Source organism: Leucoraja erinacea, chromosome 16, assembly GCF_028641065.1.
Source record: "Leucoraja erinacea ecotype New England chromosome 16, Leri_hhj_1, whole genome shotgun sequence".
NCBI lineage: Eukaryota > Metazoa > Chordata > Chondrichthyes > Rajiformes > Rajidae > Leucoraja > Leucoraja erinaceus.
The window spans coordinates 25008749-25028167 of record NC_073392.1 but is presented as its reverse complement, the minus strand read 5'-3'; the positions used below and the strand labels follow the sequence as shown (position 1 = coordinate 25028167).

Below are 19419 nucleotides of genomic sequence, written 5' to 3'. Positions count from 1 at the left end.
GTCCACCACACACAGTGAGGGTAACGCCGGGGGCAACGCAACACTGGCTTCCTTACTCCCAGAATTCAGTCACGGGAGAGGTGAAGTTGGTGAAGTTACAGCCGACACACAGCGAGAGGTTCTTCCTCAGCCGGTCCTCGATGCAGTGTTCAGTGTTCCAACTGTGGCCGCAGCGAGCCCAGGGCAGATCGCTCTGGAAGGTCTGGAAGAGGTAGTAGATCCCCCAGGCGAGGATCACAATGTAGTAGACGTTCAACAGTGATACGATCACGACCGAGGCACAGCCGATCCCTGCGACACACACACAGCAAACCCATCAACACAGGGGAATGGCCCTGAACCACAACGTACTGCCCCAACACCAGCCCTGAACCCCAGCACCGACCCTGAACCCCAGCACCGGCCCTGAACCCCAGCACCGGCCCTGAACCCCAACCCTGAACCACAGCACCGACCCTGAACCCCAGCACCGACCCTGAACCCCAGCCCTGAACCCCAGCACCGGCCCTGAACCCCAGCACCGGCCCTGAACCCCAGCACCGGCCCTGAACCCCAGCACCGGCCCTGAACCCCAGCACCGGCCCTGAACCCCAGCACCGGCCCTGAACCCCAGCACGACCCTGAACCCCAGCACCCCTGAACCCCAGCACCCAGCACCGGGCCCTGAACCCCAGCAGCACCGCCCTGAACCCCAGCACCGGCCCTGAACCCCAGCACCGGCCCTGAACCCCAGCACCGGCCCTGAACCCCAGCACCGGCCCTGAACCCCAGCACCGACCTGAACCCCAGCACCGACCCTGAACCCCAGCACCGGCCCTGAACCCCAGCACCGGCCCTGAACCCCAGCACCGGCCCTGAACCCCAGCACCCGAACCCCAGCACCGAACCCCAACACCGGCCCTGAACCCCAGCACCGGCCCCGAACCCCCAGCACCGGCCCCGAACCCCAGCACCGGCCCTGAACCCCAACCCTGAACCACAGCACCGGCCCTGAACCCCAGCACCGGCCCTGAACCCCCAGCACCGGCCCTGAACCCCAGCACCGGCCCTGAACCCCAGCACCGGCCCTGAACCCCAACCCTGAACCACAGCACCGGCCCTGAACCCCAGCACCGGCCCTGAACCCCAGCACCGGCCCTGAACCCCAGCACCGGCCCTGAACCCCAACCCTGAACCCCAGCACCGGCCCTGAACCCCAGCACCAGCCCTGAACCCCAACCCTGAACCCCAGCACCGGCCCTGAACCCCAGCACCGGCCCTGAACCCCAGCACCGGCCCTGAACCCCAACCCTGAACCACAGCACCGGCCCTGAACCCCAGCACCGGCCCTGAACCCCAGCACCGGCCCTGAACCCCAACCCTGAACCACAGCACCGGCCCTGAACCCCAGCACCGGCCCTGAACCCCAACACCGGCCCTGAACCCCAGCACCGACCCTGAACCCCAGCACCGACCCTGAACCCCAGCACCGGCCCTGAACCCCAGCACCGGCCCTGAACCCCAGCACCGGCCCTGAACCCCAACACCGACCCTGAACCCCAGCACCAGCCCTGAACCCCAATGTGCTGCCCAGCTCTGGAGCTGAACCCCAACACTGCCCCATAATGCCAACGCTGCCCGTTACCTCAACATTTCCCTAAGAGTGGCAACTGTACTCTGTAACCTGAACCCCAGCAATGCCTTGTATCCCCCCCCACCCCTCCCCCTGAAGCTGTGGCCTGTGTCGGGCCCACCCACTCACCAGAGAAGATGGGGCAGAGCTTCTCCCAGCAGGTGATGCCTCCCTGCGAAGTGTACTGACCCACAGCAACCTCCAGGAAAAACACCGGCAGTCCTCCACCGATCAGAAAGATAACATATGGGATAAGGAAAGCACCTGGAGAGGGAAGAGAGACGGATCACCAATGATACACGTTTAATTACAGAATATAGATTTATGGCCTTTAGAGGTATAGCATGGAAACAGGTAGTTCAGCCCACTGAGACCGCACCGACCAGCGATCACCCCGTACACTAGCACTATCCAACACACGAGGGGCAATTTGCAATTTTTTTACCAAAGCCAGTTAACCTACACGTCTTTGGAGTGTGGGAGGAAACAGGAGCACCCAGAATAAACCCACAGGGTTGAACATATAAACTCCGTGCAGTCAGCTTCCGTAGTCAGAATCGAACTTGGGTCTCTGGCACTGTGAGGCAGCGGCTATACAGCTGCCAGCTTAGTGCCGCATTAACACTGGCCAAGGGTTTGATACACAAACCCTGAATTAGTGTCCAAACACTGGAGTGAGTGTGGAGGCAGAGTCACAGCAAAATGCAACATGGAAACAGGACACATGTGCTCCTTCATTCACCCACCACCGTCTGTGTGGAAATAGTTGCCCCGCAGGTTCCTATTAAATCTTCCCCCTCTCACCTGAAACCTATTTCCTTTGGTCTTGTTTCCCCTACACTGGGTAAAAGGCTGTGTGCATTCACTCTATCTACACTCTGCACACAGGCCACACTCCCCACCATCAACGCCATAGACTGTTGTCCCTTTCCTTCTTCTCCCCGCTCCCGTCTGCCAGAAGGTACAGAAACTTGAAAGCACGCACCACCAGACTCAGGAACAGCTTCTTCCCTGCTTTAATCAGGCTTCTGAACATTCCTTCCATGAGTTATCGCACTGTCTGATTCACCCCATTGCGGACACTGTCTCTGGAACTGATGCACTACAATGTTGAGAACCATATTCTGCACTCTGTATCTTCCCCTTTGCTCTGCCTATTGTCCAACGTCCATACTGACCAACATGCTCCATCTAAGATAGTTGCATCTGCCTGCGTTTGGCCCATGTCTCTCTAAACCTTTCCTATCCATGTACCTGTTCAAAAATCTTTTAAATGTTGTTATAGCATCGACTATAACTACCTCCCTCTGGCAAAAAAAATGTCCCCCCAGATTCCTATTAAATCTTTTCCCTCTCACCTTAAACAAATACCCTCTGGTTCTTGATTTCCCCACTCTGGGTAAAAGACTGTGCATTCACCCCATCTATTCCCCTTATGATTTTATACAACCCTATGAGATCACCCCTCAGCCTCCTGAGAACAAAATCCTAGCCTGCGCAATCTCTCCCTGTAGCTCAGACCATTGAGTCCTGACATCATTGTCATGGATCTCCTCTGCATTCTTTCCGGCTTATGACATCTTTCGTAAAAAGGCTTCGAGGGACATGGGCCAAATGTGGGCAGGTGGGGGGGCCAGGTTTAGCTCTACAGAGAAGTGTATTGTCTTCACTTTGTTCTCGGTCATTCTTGTTCGGAAGGGGCAAGTTGGGCTGTAACTGTTCTGTATGACTCTGTGACTAAGCGAGATATGGATCACGTGCAGGCAGGGGAGATCAGTTGAACGTGGCATCATATTGGGCACGGACACTGGGCCTTTTCCTGCGCCGCGCTGCTCCACTCCGCGTCCCGAGTGCGGGTGGCTTCTGCAACCACCAACCCTTCACCTCTCCCTGCGCCCTGCCTGAGATAAAGGCGTTATCTGGCTTTGTTTGGGAACAGAATTAGCGTTGGACGTCTGTAGCTGACGGAGGCCTTGCCTCAGCGGCGCCGCTGAGCGGCTGCCAGCCACATCAGCGTTATCACGGTGCACGCCGCGCAGAGCCACGGGAAGGTCACGTATGTACACGCTCTACCGTCTGTACCCTGACCAACAGCAACCGAGAGTTAAACTTCACTCTGTTTTGTCTGCAGTCACTGCACCGTTAAACAGCACGATGTGATAAGCAAATGGAAGCAGGCCAGACACATACACAATACATTAAAAGTTCCTCTCCCAAAGGTATACAAATATATATTTAATTTGTTTTCCTATAAACTTAACCTTGAGTTCATTAAAGTCGGGGCTCAGGAAATGCTTTACAGAAATCCAAATGACTCACTTTCATCCCTGGAGCGCATAATCTTAACGGCAACAAACTCAGGGTCACTGTGCTCCGAGGAGGAGCCTCGACCCACAATTATTAACTACTTTTTATAACTTTCCATGGTTCTGTGCCGCAGAGTCTTTCTGCGAACTTTATCATCTTTTTGTTTTAAATCACAATAAAACAAAAAAAAAATCAGAAATGTTTTGTTGATGGAATCTAACACCAAGTTTGGTGATGTGTGCGTGAGAGACAGAGAGAGAGAGTGCCAGAGAGGGAAAGAGTGAGAGGGAGAGAGGGAAAGAACCAGAGGGAGAGAGGGAGAGGGAGGAGGAGAGAGAGGGAGGGAGTGGAGGGAGAGCGATGATAGTATAAGCCTTTGTGTTGGGAGGATTTGTGTATTCAAAGCTACAAGTTGGCAACAATCTCTGAAGAGCCTGCTTCCATGCTGTATCTCTACGCTAAACCTAATTAGGTCCTATATTCTTAATGTCACCCACTTTCATGCAAATTCAATTCAAATAACCTGTATTTTAATATATAGCACCTACATTGTTTTTCCAAAGCTTCACATGCAGCCGAGGAAGCTCCCCCTAGTAGTGGGGTAACGCAGGAGCGGTGGGGGGGGGGCAGACACAGACTGCATGTGTGCGTCTGCGTAAGTGTGTATTTGTCTCTGCGTGTCTCTGTGCATCTGCATGTGTGTTTGTATCAGTGTGTCTCTGTATGTGTCTCTATTTCTGTGTATGTGCTTCTCCATGTGTGCATGCGTGTGTCTCTGTGTATGCATGTGGGTATGCGTATGTGTGCATGCGCCTTTGTGTATGTGAGTGCGTGTGTCTGTATTTCCGTGTGTGTGTGCGTCTCTGAATACGTGTGCCTGTGTGCACATCTGTGTGTGTGTGTGCGCGCGCATGCCTATGAGTGTGCGTGTGTGTATCTCTCTCTCTGTCACTACACTGCAAACCCCTTCCTCGGAGACATGATTTCCCCACCCTGGGGCTCTCTCTGCACCTGGGGCAGGAGGCCGATGCGCAGGGCCTGAGGGAACGGCGACAGCATCAGCCCCTTGCAGCCATGCGGAGGGAGGACGCGCTCCTATATTTAGCTGGCTACCCTTGCCGTTGCACTGTCAAGGACACAATGCCAGCTGCGTCGTCACTATGACGAGAGCCGGCAGCTCGGCCCGCAGCTCACACGCACGTCACACTGCAACCTCCCCCCCCCCCATCGCATGCCCCCATGCAGGAGTAGCTGGAAAAGGGAACAGGGTGCAGGTCAGCCTCAGAGAAATGTGGAGAGGATGTGGAGACATTCTGCACAGCCATGCATTCCATGTCGCAGTAAACAACCTAAATGACTCATCGCTGCTCCAGGACGACTCATGCTGCGATTCCACACTTAGTTCAATTTAGAGAAACTGTGCGGAAACAGGCCCTTCAGCCTACTCAGTCTACGCCGACCAGCGATCACCCTGTCCACTGGTACTATCCCACACACTAGGGACAATTTTCTATTTTTATCAAAGTCAACTAGCCTACAAACCTGCTCGTCTTTGGAGCGAGGGTGAAAACCGGAACACCCGAAGAAAACCGGGAGAACGTGCAAACTCCGTACAGACAGCATTCGTAGTCAGGATCAAACCCGGGTCTCTGGCGCTGTAAGGCCGCAGCTCTACCGCTGCGCCACCGTGCTGAGATGGGGACAGTAGTCAGACTGCTATATGATTGGCCTAACCAAGACCCAAGCTCAAATACAATGGACTGGATATTAAGAGTCATAGTCATACAGCATGGAAACAGGCCCTTCGGCCCAACTTGCCCATGCCAACCAAGCAAGATACTCCATCTACACTAGTCCCATCTGCTTGTGTTTAGTCCATATATCTCTCTCAACCTTTCCTGTCCATGTATCTGTCCAAATGGCTTTCAAATATTGTTATCGAACCTGCCTCAATCACCTCCTCTGGCAGCTCATTTCATAAACCCGCCATCTCTGTGCGAAAAAGTTGCCCCTCAGGTTTCTATGAAATCATTCCCCTCTCACCTTAAATTTACGCCCTCTGGATCTTGATTCCCCTCCCCTGGGTATAAGATTCTGTATATTCACCTTATCTACACACAGACCAGACTCCCCACCATCAACTCCATCTACACTTCACGCTGTGAACATAATCAAAGATGTCCCACCCCCGTCATTCCTTCTTCTCCCCACTCCCGTCCGGGCAGAAGGTACATAAGTATGAAAGTGCGTACCACCAGTCTCAGGAACAGCTTCTTCCCCTCTGTTAACAGGTTTCTGAATGGTCCTTCCCATAAGCTAGGGTGCTGTCCGATTCATCTCTACCCCATTGTGGACATTGGACTCTGGAACTGATGCACTACAATGCTGAGAACTATATTCTGCACTCTGTATCTTCCCCTTTGCTCGACCTATTGTACTTGAGTTTGAATTAATTGTATTTATGTATAGTACACCTGACCTATTTGGATAGCATACAAAACAAAGCTTTTCACTGTACCTCGATACATGTGACAATAAATAACCTAAACCACTTTATTTGCCCCTCAGCCTGCTGAATATAATAATCAATAATGCTAAAAAACAAATAACAGTAATGTACCTCTTTGGAGACCCTTGGACTATCTTTAATCAGACTTTACCTTGCATTAAATATTAAACCCTTCATCCTGTATCTGAGCACTGTGGACGGCTTGATTGTAATCATGTATAGTCTTTCCGCTGACTGGATAGCGCGCAACAAAAATAATTTCATGTGTACTGAGGTACAGGTGACAATAGTAATCTAAACTACACTGATGCGCAGATGTGAAGAAGGTCGTGGGAGTCCGAGGGAAGTCTGCGCCCAGCAGACAAGTCAGTGTGTCTCTCCCCGCGCACAGGCTGACTCCCACAGGCTGGCCCTCATGTCAGCATGGACCGGTGGTGACTGGGAGTGGTGGCTCCGTCAGAATGTGACTACATACTGGAGACACCACCTCCCAAGGTCAACAGCCCTCAGTGTGATAAATCACTGCAGAATGAAAGGGGAGGGCGGTGGGGGAGCGGAGGGAGTGGTGTGGGGGGTGGGGGGGCAGCAAGGGGAGGGGGGAGAGAGAGAGGAGAGGGTGGGGGAGGAGAGAGAGAGGAGGGCGAGGGGAGGGGCGAAGAGGAAACTTGTCCACAGGTTGGTACTTCTGTAGGCAGTGGGAGGTGGTGAGCAGAAAGCTGGTATGTGTGTGTGTGTGTGCGTGTGTGCGCGTAGGCCCCTATTGTGCCTCTGGGCTGTAACCTGAGACCAGGGCAGCACAAAGAGCCAGCACTGTGTCAGGCATCAAGGCAGGTGGATGGAGTTTGTTCCAGTTTAATCAAGACCTCCCAATGACTTCACCCCTCACAGCGCAGGCCGAGAGGAGATCTCATAGAGGTGTAAGTGTAAGCTGGGAAGATTGAGTTTGGCGATACAGCATGGAAGGAATGGAGAGTGGTCCAGTGGCACGGCCAATGATCGCTGCCTCCCAGCGCCAGAGACCCAGGTTCAATCCTGACTACGGGTGCTATCTGTATGGAGTTTGTACCCCGTGACCGCGTGGGTTTTCGCCGGGTGCTCCGGTTTCCACCCATGTCCCAAAGACGTGAGGGTTTGTAGGTTGAACCTGGTTAACCTATCGAAGGTTTGGCTTTGATAAAACTGTAAACTGCCTCTAATATGTAGGACAGTGCTAGTGGATGGGGTGATCGCTGGTCGGTGTGAACTGGGTGGGGCAAAGGGCTTGTTTTCACACTGTCAAAGACTAGAGGGCATAGCTTTCAGGTGAGAGGGGATGTGCGGGGCAAGTTTTTCTTTTAACACAACGGGCAGTGGGGGGGGGGGCCTGGAACACGCTGCCAGGGGTGGTGGTGGAGGCAGATACAATAGTGGCGTTTAAGAGGCTTTTAGATAGGCACACGGATATGCAGGGAATCACGTGCAGGCAGAGATTGGCGTCATGTTGGGCACAGACATTGTGGGCTGAAGGGTCTGTTGCTGTGCTGGACTGTGCTGTGTTATGCGTATAGTTCCCCAGTCTGGGCCACAGCGGGGGAGGTGTATCGCAGATGACCGACCGCTCCTTTGTTTCGTGACAGGCTGTGCTGGGAGGGAGCTGGGAGTGGTTGCTGTCCACAGGAGATTAATAGCCGGCAGGATCCAAGTCCTGGTGTGCAGAATCAGGATCACGTGGTGGAGCCCATAGTGAAATGAGAACACCAGACACTGGTTGTGGGAGGAATGTTGTCAAGCTGGAAATAGTAGAGGTTTACAAGGATGCCGCCAGGTCTGGAGTGTCTTAGCTGGAGGGAGAGGTTGAGTAGGCTAGGACTCTTATTTCTTAGAGCACAGGAGGATGGTGGGGGAATCGTGTAGAAATTAATGTTCAAAATCATGAGAGGAATAGATTGGGTAAACACAGTCTCTTGTCCAGAGTAGGGGAACCGAGAACAAGGTGATCTTATAGAGGTGTATAAAATCATGTGGAGTCCGGAGAGGGTGGGGGCAGCCGGACGGGGTCAGTTTGACCGGAGGGAGTCTCATCCACTGCCCCAGCCATAGGTGCCGCTGGTCACCAGCTCAGACTTAGAAATCAATCCCTAATCATCTGCATGAACTGGATGGAAACTGCTGATCAATAAACCCGGAATCCAGTCCAGTCACACTGAGCTCAAGCGATGGGCTATCGGTGAAGATGGGTCTGTCGGTGTATAACACTGGGGTACAGTGGAGACGGGTCTGTCTCTGTATAACACTGGAGTACAGCACTGGTGGGGACGGGTCTGTCGCTGTAATAGTGTTCAGTTTGATCACACAAAAGCTATTGGATAGATGCCATTAAGCTGGAAAGAGTGCAGAAAATAGGAGGATGTTGCCAGGCCAGGCCTCAGCAACAGGGAGAGGTTGGGCAGGCTAGGATGTGCAGGATTTTTGGGCAGGCCTTGGAGTGCAGGATTTTTAGATATGCATAGAATCATGAGAGGAATAGAAAGTGGGAATTCACAGTATTTTTCCCAGGGTAGGGGAATCAAGAACTCGAGGGCATATGTTTCAAGTCTAGGTGAATATTGGATTCTTCAAAACATTCCAGTCTGTGGCCCAAGTGCTGGTAAATTGGATTAGTGTAAGGGGAAGCTGAATAGTCAGCATTAACATGGTGGGCCATAGGGCTTTTGGTATATCATGCCATGTGTACCAAGATACAGCAACAAACTTTGTCTTTGTGTTATCTAGTCAAATCATCCCATACGCGAGTACAATCAAACCTCACACAAGTACAACAGGCAGTGCAAAGACAAAAATGCCAGAGTGTGGAATATAGTGTTACAGTGTTATAGTGTTACAGTTACAGGGAAAAAGTGCAAGTCCACAATGCGGTAGGTTGGGAGATTGGGACTACACCTTAGCTTATGGGAAGTCTGATAACAGTGGGGAAGTAGCTGTTTCTCTCTTGTATGACTGTGCTGCGACCAGAAGTGGCTCAGTGGTGCAGCGGTTAGAGCCGCTGCCTCACTGCGCCAGAGATCAGAGTTCGATCCTGACCTCGGGTGCAGCCTATGCGGAAATTGCCCGTTCTCCCTGTGACCGTGTGGGTTTCCGCCGAGTGCCCCGGTTTCCTGTCACATCCGAAAGATGTGCGAGCTTGTAGGTTAATTAACACTGTAATTAGCTCCTAGAGAGTATGGAGTGGATGAGAAAGTGGGATAACATAGACGAGAGTGAACGGGTGATCGGTGGGCCAAAGGGCCTGCTTCCACACTGTATCTGTAAACTAAACTAAACTATCCTGTGTTGAGTGTAAAAGTTGGGGCATGGTAAAATGGCTGCACAAGTTGGCGAGACCACACTTGGAGCACAATGGTTCTGGTCGCCCAGCGAGAGGAAGGATGTCCTGAAGTTGGAAAGGGTGCAGAAGAGATTCATCAGGATGTTACCTGGGCTTGAGACAAAGAACTGCAGATGCTGGTTTACACAAAAGGACACAAAGTGCTGGAGTAACTCAGCAGGTCAAGCAGCATCTCTGCAGGACATGGATAGGCGACGTTTCGACACGGAACCCTTCGTCAGATTGGACCTGCGACCTTGAGTTGTGGGGAGAGGTTGGATAGGCTGGGACCTTTTATCTTTGGTGTGTAAGAGGCTGAGGGGTGACCATGTTGAGGTGTACAGGATTATGAGGGGGCACGGATAAAGTGAACACACTGTCTTTTACCCAGAATACAGGATTCTAAAACTAGAGGGCACAGGCTTAAAGTGAGAGGAAAGAGATTTAATAGGAATCTGAGGGGCAACTTTATCCCCACAGGTGGGTGTATGGAACAAGCTGCCAGGGAAGGTAGTTGAGGCAGGTATTATAACAACGTGTCTGAATTGGGGAACTGGCAGATAGGGGTTTCTGGACACAGTGAGATCCCATGATTAGTGAGTGAAACTGACACAGGGAGATTTGTCTCTTTCTCTCCCTTTGTCCTCCATCCCACATGCCCTGCCTCAAAACAGAGCTGCCGGCTCTCTCAGGGTAGGATAGAGGAGTTGGGGGTAAGTGTGTCAGCAGTGCCCTGGGTTGTCACCCTTGGAGACTGTCCCCCAAGTCCCACTAACTTATGACCTTTGGGTCCGACTTAAAGAAATTTGGTCGTGTATATGTGGAAATTGTCATCACGAGTCTGAACAAAGGGATGAAGAGGAAGTTGTGGTGGCTGATGTGTGATGGTGAGAGGAGAGGAGGCCTCACGTGAACAGCAGGGCGGAGATCAGATCCAGTAAGTGGGGACCCTCAGCTCGGCTGCCCCATACTCTGCTAATTAGTTGAGTTTAGTTTAGAGATACAGCGTGGAAATGGGCCCTTCAGCCGACCAAGTCCGCGCCGACCAACAATCACCATCCTACACACTAGGGACAATTTACAGAAGCCAATCAACCTACAAACCTGCACGTGTTAGAGGAAACTGGAGCACCTGGTGATAACCCACTCGGTCACAGGGAGAAGGTACAAACTCCGTACAGACAGCACCCGAGGTCAGGATCGAACCCAGGTCTCTGGCGCTGTGAGGCAGGCGCTCAACCCGCTGTGCCGCTGTTACTATGGACTAGGTTCCATTTTGCCTCGTTCTGCCCCTGCCTCGGGTGAATCAAGTGTCAGGGAAGTATTTCTCACAGTATCTCTGCTCAACACAAGATGGCCCTGATAAGTAACCACTGCTGTTTCAGCTGTTAGCAGGTTTGAAGTGCAGCCCATCTGACACACACCTCGCACTGTATCTGAAGGCACAGGATCTGAAACTTGAAAGCAGCCCAAAGAGTAGGGAAAAAAACGAGTTCAGCTTTGCATCAAAAACAGAGACACGCGCTTCGAGGAAACTCTGACTGTGCCAGAGATGTCGAGCATGATGATTCAAAGTCTGATGTTGGGTAACACGAGGGGCAGGGATGAAGTGACTACTCACAGGGTAGAGGATTCTACAACTAGACGGTACAGGTTTAAGGTAGATGGGGAGAGATTTATAATAGGAACCTGAGCGGCAATGTGTAGTCTGTATCTGGAACGAGCTGTCAAAGGAAGCTATAGAGGCGGAGGGTGGTGGCTATACGGATATGAGCTGCCGGAGGAGGTAGTTGAGGCAGGTACTATAACAATGAAAAGACGGACAAATACATGGATAGGAAAGGTTTAGAGGGATAAGGGCCAAATGCAGGCATTCGGGACTAACTTAGATGGTTCACCAGGATGTTACCTGGGCTTGTGGGCTTGAGTTACTGGGAGAGGTTGGATAGGCTGGGACTTCTTTCATTGGAGTGTAGGAGGCCGAGGGATGACCTTATTGAGGTGTACAAGACCATGAGGGACACGGATAAAGTGAATGCTCACAGTCTTTTTCCCAGGGGAGAGGATTCTAAAATTAGAGGGCACAGGATTAAGGTGAGAGGGGAGAGATTTAAGAGGGACCTCAGGGGCAACTTTTTCCACTTGAGGGTAGTCTGTATCTGGAACAAGCTGCCAGAGGAAGCTGTGGAAACGGATACAGTTGTGGTTTTTAAAAAACATTTGGACAGATATATGCATATGAAGGGTTTAGCCTGTTAATGCAGAATGCCAACCTGGTCAACATGGACAAGGTGGGCTGAAGGGTCTGTTTCTATGCTGTACAGCTCTGTTTCTTCATGAGACAGACGTGGGAGAGCGTGTGGTGGTGTGAACAGAGGCAGCGAGGGGGGTTGGGGGAAGAGGTGGGGAGATGGCGTCGACCACGTGCGTTACCAGAGGAAGGAAGCTCAGCTTGAGAGAGTGACGTAGGGAGCGGTGGGACATTTCACAGAGCACCCACTCTGTGAGCGATAACAAAGTGGATGCACAAACTGGCAAGGCAGCAGCCAAGCAAACAGGAGTGGTGGGGACAGAAGATGCCCTTCATCCCTCACGGCATGGAGCAGGTGTGTAGTGTAGTGTAGAGAACCGTCATTCGCTTGAACACTACACCACACTAACCTCAGCCACTACCATCTTCAATGGAGGCACCAGGAACTGCAGATGCGACAAGACAGAAAGTGCTGGAGGAACTCAGCGGGTCAGGCAGCATCTCTGGAGAAAATGGCGACGTTTCAGGTCGGGTCCCTTCTTCAGATGATTTACTACGGAGTGTATCTCTGTCGGGCCGTCTCGACCTGATACATCACCTATTCCTTTGATGCTGCCTGATCCACCAAGGCACTGCACTCTGCATCTTCCCCTTTGCTCTACACATTGTACTTGAGTTTGGCTTGATGTATTTATCTAGAGTATAATCTGATCTGATTGGATAGCATGCAAAGCCTTTCAATGTATCTCGGTACCAGTGACAATAAAAAACAAATTATTAATTCATTGTATTATTGATTATTATATATTTATCTGTGTGTTACTGTGTTTACAGGCCTGTTAAACTGCAACTAGCAAGAGTTTCATTGTTGTGTTGCCAGTACATATGACAATTAAACTCTTGGAAGGCACTGTTTACATGTCTGGGTCTGTGATTAGACCACACAATGCCCCGTATCACTCAACGATATTGTACCAGAGGAGAAAGTGCAAACAGGATTTTGATGGATTTCCCACATTTTTTTCTCCAGGAAGGTTAATGTTCAGCAGACTGATAGCGTGGATGCAATCAGCAAAAGACAGAGTGCTGGAGGAACTCGGTGGGTCAGGTAGCATATGCATTATGAAGGTTCTCAACCCATTCCTTCTCTCCAGAGATGCTGCCTGACCCACTCAAAGCGGAGTTACTCCAGCTTTTTGTGTCTATTTGCACTTTAAATGCAGGCAAATGGGACTAGCCCAGAATGCCTCTTGTCAAGGGCCTGTTTCCATGCTGTACAGCTCTATTTGCTCCCTGGCCATGATGGACATGGATGGATGCCACCCCTGCCCGGTTGGGGAGGAGTTAGAGGGTGTGGGTTCTTCAGGTCAGGGACTGGAGGTTATGGGGGGAGAGAGAGGTCACCACCAACTCAGTCACATGGGGGGTGGGGGTAATGGTGACCATGGTAACGCTCCCATGAACCAATATGGCCACCAGTGATCCAATGTGGAACTCAGCAGGAATTTCTTCACACAAAGCCACTGCGTTAGAGCAGCAGAGAGGCCCAAGGGGGGGTGGAGGCCCAAGGAACTGCAGACGCTGGAATCCTGAGCAAAACACACAATGCTGGAGGTACTCAACGGGACAGACAGCATCTGTGGAGGGAATGGGCAGGCGACGTTTCGGGTCGGGACCCTTCTTCAGAGTGATGGAGAGAAAGCTGGAAAAGAGAGGTGGGGCGGGACAAAGCCTGGCGAGTGATAGGTGGATACAGGTGAGGGGGTGATTAGCGGATGGGTGGAGTAGGTGGCAAAGGCTGGAGGTGAAAAGGAGACAAAAGGGTGTCAGATAAGGAGAGGGGTGAAATGTATAGCAGGAGGGAGGGTGGGATATGGGTGGACGAGAACGGCGGGAGGAAGTGGGGGATACAAGGGAAATCGGGGATGGGAGATAAGTGTGCAGAGAGGAAAGGAGCATGGTGATTGGGGGTGGGGGATGATGGGAAATATTGGGGCGGTACAGTGGCGCAGCAGGTAGAGCTGCTGCCTCACGTTGGCAGAGATCCGGGTTCGATCCTGACCTTGGATGCTGTCCGTGTGGAGGTTGCATGTTCTTCCTGTGACCGTATGGGTTTCTTCCAGGTACTTTGGTTTGTTCCCACATCCCAAAGATGCGCAAGTATGCAGGTTAATTGGACCTCTAAATTGCCCCTAGTGTGTAGGGAGTGGATAAGAAAGTGGAATAACATGTGAACGGGTGACCAACGGTGGGCATAGGACTCGGTGGGCCGAAGGGCCCGTTTCCTTGCTTTATCTCTAAACTAAAAATGTGATTCCAGCATCTGCAGTTCCTTGTGTGTCCACGGATACAGTGAGGATATTTGGACGAGCTTGGTTGCAAAGACATTGTCTGGCCAGCTGAGTTGCTCCAGCACTTTGTGATTTGCACAAGGACAATGTTGGGAGTGATGAGGAGGGGAGAGGGAGGGGGAGGTGGAGTAGAGGATTGCTGGCACTGAGGGCCTGGGTTTGCTGCGTCTAGTCAGGCATTGAGGTGTGAGGTTTGCATTTAAATGCAAGGAGGAAATATCCAATTAATGGCATGACCCTTAGCAGCATTGATGTACAGAGAAATCTTGGGGTCAAGTCCATAACTCCCTGAAAGTGGCAACACAAGTAGATAGAGCGGCAAAGAGGGCTTGCTTTCATAGGTCGGGGCATTTAATATAGGAATCAGAAAGTTATGATGCAGTTTTATTAGACTTTGGTCAGGCTACATGGAGTATTGCGTGCAGGAAGGATGTGGGGGCTTTGGAAAAGGTGCAGAGGTTTACAAGAACAATGAGGAGATTTCGCAGTGGAGCGGACAGAATGTGTAGGAAAGAACTGCAGATGCTGGTTTAAATCGAAGGTAGACACAAAATGCTGGAGTAACTCAGCGGGACAGGCCGCATCTCTGGAGAGAAGGAAAGGGTGACGTTTCGGGTCGAGAACAATGACTGGATTAGTGAGTATTAGCTACAGGGAGAGATCAAACAGACTTGGATTGTTTTCTCTGCAATGCCGGAGGTTGTGGGGAGATCAAAGGGAGGTTGTGATAGAAGTATCTAAAATTATAAGGGGCAGAGATAGGGGAAACAGTCAGAATCTTGTTTCCCCCAGGGTGGAAAAATCAAATATTAGTGGGCATAGCCTTAAGGTGAGAGGGGAGAGGTTTAAAGGAGATGTGCAGGGCAATTTTTATTTTTACACAAAAGAGGGTGGAGAATGCTTGGAATGAGCTGCCAGGGGTGGTGGTGGAGGCAGATACGATGGTAGCTTTTGAGAAACTTTTGGATAGGCACATGGCTATGCAGGGAATGGAGGGATAGGGATCATGTACAGGCAGATGGAGATGGTCTTGCCATCATGTTTGGCACATTGTGGGCCGAAGGGCCTGATCCTGTGCTGTACAGTTCTCTGTTCTATTACTTGAAAGTGGAGAGTTTACTGCCCATACTGTTAGGTTGTAAGCCACAAGTGGGGCAGCACGGTGGCGCAGTGGTAGAGTTACTGCCTCAGCACCAGACACCAGTGTTCGATCCCGGCTACGGACTCCCGTCTGTCCGGTGTGTTTGTACGTTATCCCTGTGACCACGTGGGTCTTCTCCGGTTGCTCTTGTTTCCTTCCACTCCAAATACGTACAGGTCTGCAGGTTAATTGGCTTCGGTAAAAATTGTAAATTGTCCCTAATGTGAGGGACCGTGTTATGTGCGGAGATCACCGGTCGGCACGGACTGGGAGATACACAAGAGGCTACTCTTATCGGGTAGCAGAGATCCAGGAAGCTTCTGTTCCGCTACCAGGTGAGTCACAGCAAGATGTGCATATCTGTAACGCCCTGTTTTCCCAACATGGCCAATGCAAATCATGTTGTGTAACAGCCATCAACTCCCGTCAAAATTGCTGTACTCATTAACCAGGTGTGAGGATCAGCGATGGGACACGCACACCACGGCCACAGGGACACAGCAACAAGCCAAAGACAGTTACTAATCCCGCTTTAGTATTAAGGCCACAGCTCCCCGACTGTGTCAGGCTGGGTGTTGGAGCAAAGGGCTGCGGGCAGAGGGTTGGTTCTGCCTCACGTTACCAGCTAGGGGTCAAACGGGGCCCCAGTGCTGGACCATTAACCCAGAGAACGACACAGAATGCAACGGGCCAGGCAGCATCTCTGGAGGACACTGGTAGAGTCATACAGCAGAGCAACAGGCCCTTCAGCCCAACTCGTCCATGCCAACCGAGATGCCCCATCTAAGCTAGTCTCATTTACTGCAGAAAAAGTCTGAAGAAAGGTCCCGACCCCAAAGGTCACCTTTCCATGTTTTCCAGTGGTGCTGCCTGACCCGGTGTTACTCCAGCACTTTGTATCTCCCTTTGGTATGAGCCAGCACCTGCAGTTCCCTTTTATTACATTCTCATTTGCCTGCATTTGTCCCATATCCCTCTAAACCTTTTCTATCCATGCATTGACCAAATGTCTTTTAAATGTTGTGTACCTCCTCTGGCAGCTCGTACCATATACCCATCACCCTCTGTGTGAAAAGATTACCTCTCCGATTCCTATTAAACCTTTCTCCTCTCACCTTAAACCCATGTCCTCTGGGCTTTGATTCCTCTAACCTGGACCCTTCTTCTGAAGATGGTTTAAACCTGTTCTCGAGAGATGCTGTCTGACCAGCTGAGTTACTCCAGCACCATATGTCTCTTCCTGTAAACCAGCGGCTGCTGTTCCTTGTGTCCACTTATTAAACTAGAGTCTCGTCACTCTTGGTAGATATCCAAGGAGATTTTATGGAACAAATTAAATGTCAACAAGAATTGGAGGCTGCCTGTGATACAATCACCACAGCCATATAAAGGCAGAACAAAGGCCATCCACCCTCTCTCCCGCTCCCTGGTGGTGAGACTGTTGCCTGACCAAGGCATGGGATCTCCTGGATGAGGACAATGCTTACCTCCACCATTTTTGTAGCAGAGATAGGGGAATCTCCAGACGTTGCCTAATCCGATGAAGCCTCCAGCCACTGATAGAATGAAATCAAGCTTGTTGGCCCACTTCTCGCGCTGCACCTTGCCATCGGCTTCGTCCTCGGGTCTGGTCCCAGGGCTCTTCCCAGGGGAGGGTTTCAGGGTGTCTTTGTGAAAATCTTTTAAGCAATGCATCTTTTCACCCCGGGCCATTCCTGAGCACGGACACACATGATGCAGCCCAGACACGGAGGCACACAGACAGAAACACGCACCACACAGAATCACAAGCACACACACACAGAATCACACGCACACACACACAGAATCACACGCACACACACACAGAATCACACAGTCAGAATCACACAGTCAGAATCACACACAGTCAGAATCACACACAGTCAGAATCACACAATCACACACAGAATCACACATACACACACAGAATCACACACACACACACAATCACACACACACACACACAGAATCACACACACACACACACACAGAATCACACACACACACACATATACACACACACACACACACACACACAGAATCACACACAATCACACACAGACAGAGGAGAATAAAAATAAAGGTCTCAATCAGTCTTGTTAATGGCATCGGCCACACATACAGCTCCCATAGTGATCGCTGCCCCGCCAATCACACAAGGGCACCGGATCAATGCGCTCTCTCCTCCCTCTCTCCTCCCCCCCTCCCCACCCCCCCCCTCCCTCCCCCCTCCCTTCACCCATCTCACCACCCCTGTATTCTCCCCACCCCCTGCGAGGGGACCCTACCCCTGGGGGTGGGCATGTTTCTTCGCCGGGTACCGGCCTTCGATCCACCCCCCCCTCTGTACCCACCCCCCTCCCTCCGACAAAACCCTTCCCCACCCTCTCCTCTCCCCTCCCCTCCCCCCGAAGCCATCCATTCAATGCAACCTTAACGTCGTTTTATTTTTTTCTCCCTTTGTTCTTTAAATTTAATTTGTTTCAATTTTTTTAAAAATATATATATTTTTTAAATAGGCACAATATTCGCTTCGGGGGCAATGATACATACAGAGTGGGTTCAGGACTCCGGGAAAAACGCCCCTTACACGCTCCAATACACTTGTCCAGCTTCTGTTTGGGAGAACAACAAAAATAGACAAGGAACAAAAAAGAGAAAGAGGGAGAGGGGGAGAAAGAGAGAGAAAGAGAGAGAGAGAGAAAGAGAGAGCAGCAACGGGGGTAGGTGGAGCAGGCACCCGCAAATAATCTCCCCAAAATAGAACGATCCTTTTTTTTTTAATTCGATGATTTTGGAGACGGAAGGGAGAGAATTAAAACCCCCTTTTAAATTTTTTTAAACTGTAAGGGGAGCGTTCAGCTCATGAACAGAGAACATTGCCTGCCTTGACCCCTGCGTCTTTGTTCAAAGGCTCGGCGGTTCCTCTGCTCAATTGGCTAAAATATGAATATCTAGATTACATTTTTTTTTAATGTAACACTATCCTGATGTTAGAATCGAGGATTTTCTTGTTTTTTTTAAAATATAAAAATCCTCCCGTAGTTTCTCCTCCCGCCCGCCAGAATCTATTTTACTCCCTTTATTTCAGACAATTAAAAGTCATTCCTATTTTTTTTTCCAATTGGAAAAGAGCCCTTGCCCAAAGGTTGTATGTGAAATATCGTGGATTACCTGTAGCTGGGGTGGGGGGAGTGGGGAGGTTGTTTTCGGCTCCTCGTTCAGTTGTTCACAGATCCCTCCGTTAGCTCACAAAATGAATCCCGCTTTGGAGACTGATTTTCATTTATAAGGCTCGCTAACTGTCCCTCCTCGTCGCTCGCTCGCTCAGCAACCTCATGTCTATGAGTGGAAAAAACCCAAAGCCAGCTTCCTCTCTGCGTAAGGACGTAGATTGGCAAATCGAGAGAGAGGGGAGAGTGTGGGGGGGGAGTGTGAGTGAGAGAGGCAGAGAGAGGAAGGGGGGGGAGGGGGGGAGGGAGGGAGGGGGGGGGGGGGGGGGGGGGGGGATATACGAGGGTGTGAGTGGGAAAGAAAGAGAGAGGCGAGAGAGAGAAGGAGAGAGAGAGAGGGGAGGGGGGGGGGGGGGAGAGAGAGAGGGGGGGGGGGGAGGGAGGGGAGGAGAGAAGCAGAGAAGAGAAGCAGAGAGACGAGAGAAGAGACACGAGCGTGCAGACAGAAGCAAAGACAGAAGAGGGAGGCGGATGTCTCTCTCTGTATCTCTCACACACTAACTGTACATTTCTCCCCCCGCTGCATCATCGTTTTCTCTTTCAATCTGACTTTGCCGGCGTTTGCTGCTCGTGTTGTGGGGACTGGCTCTTCGAACCGGCGGTACACAGCCCCCTACCCTGGGGGATTTCAACAACCTCCCCGCGGCCACA

General features: G+C 51.2%; 1 protein-coding gene across 3 annotated transcripts in view; it reads right to left on the bottom strand.

Annotated features, from left to right (window-relative positions):
* The window catches only part of LOC129704658 (sodium- and chloride-dependent taurine transporter-like), a 45523-nt gene that overhangs the window by 18250 nt on the left and 7854 nt on the right, over positions 1-19419 (bottom strand). The window contains exons 1-5 of one of the 3 annotated variants that reach the window (XM_055647932.1): positions 18710-18949; positions 18089-18150; positions 17002-17229; positions 1742-1876; positions 57-291 (exon numbers count right to left, since the gene is read on the bottom strand). In XM_055647932.1, the coding sequence (XP_055503907.1) occupies positions 57-291; positions 1742-1876; positions 17002-17227 (596 nt within the window). In that variant the 5' untranslated portion in view covers positions 17228-17229; positions 18089-18150; positions 18710-18949. Of the gene's footprint in view, positions 1-56; positions 292-1741; positions 1877-17001; positions 17230-18088; positions 18151-18709; positions 18951-19419 lie in introns of those variants that run through there. The other 2 variants (XM_055647934.1, XM_055647933.1) reach the window with 2 other exon arrangements.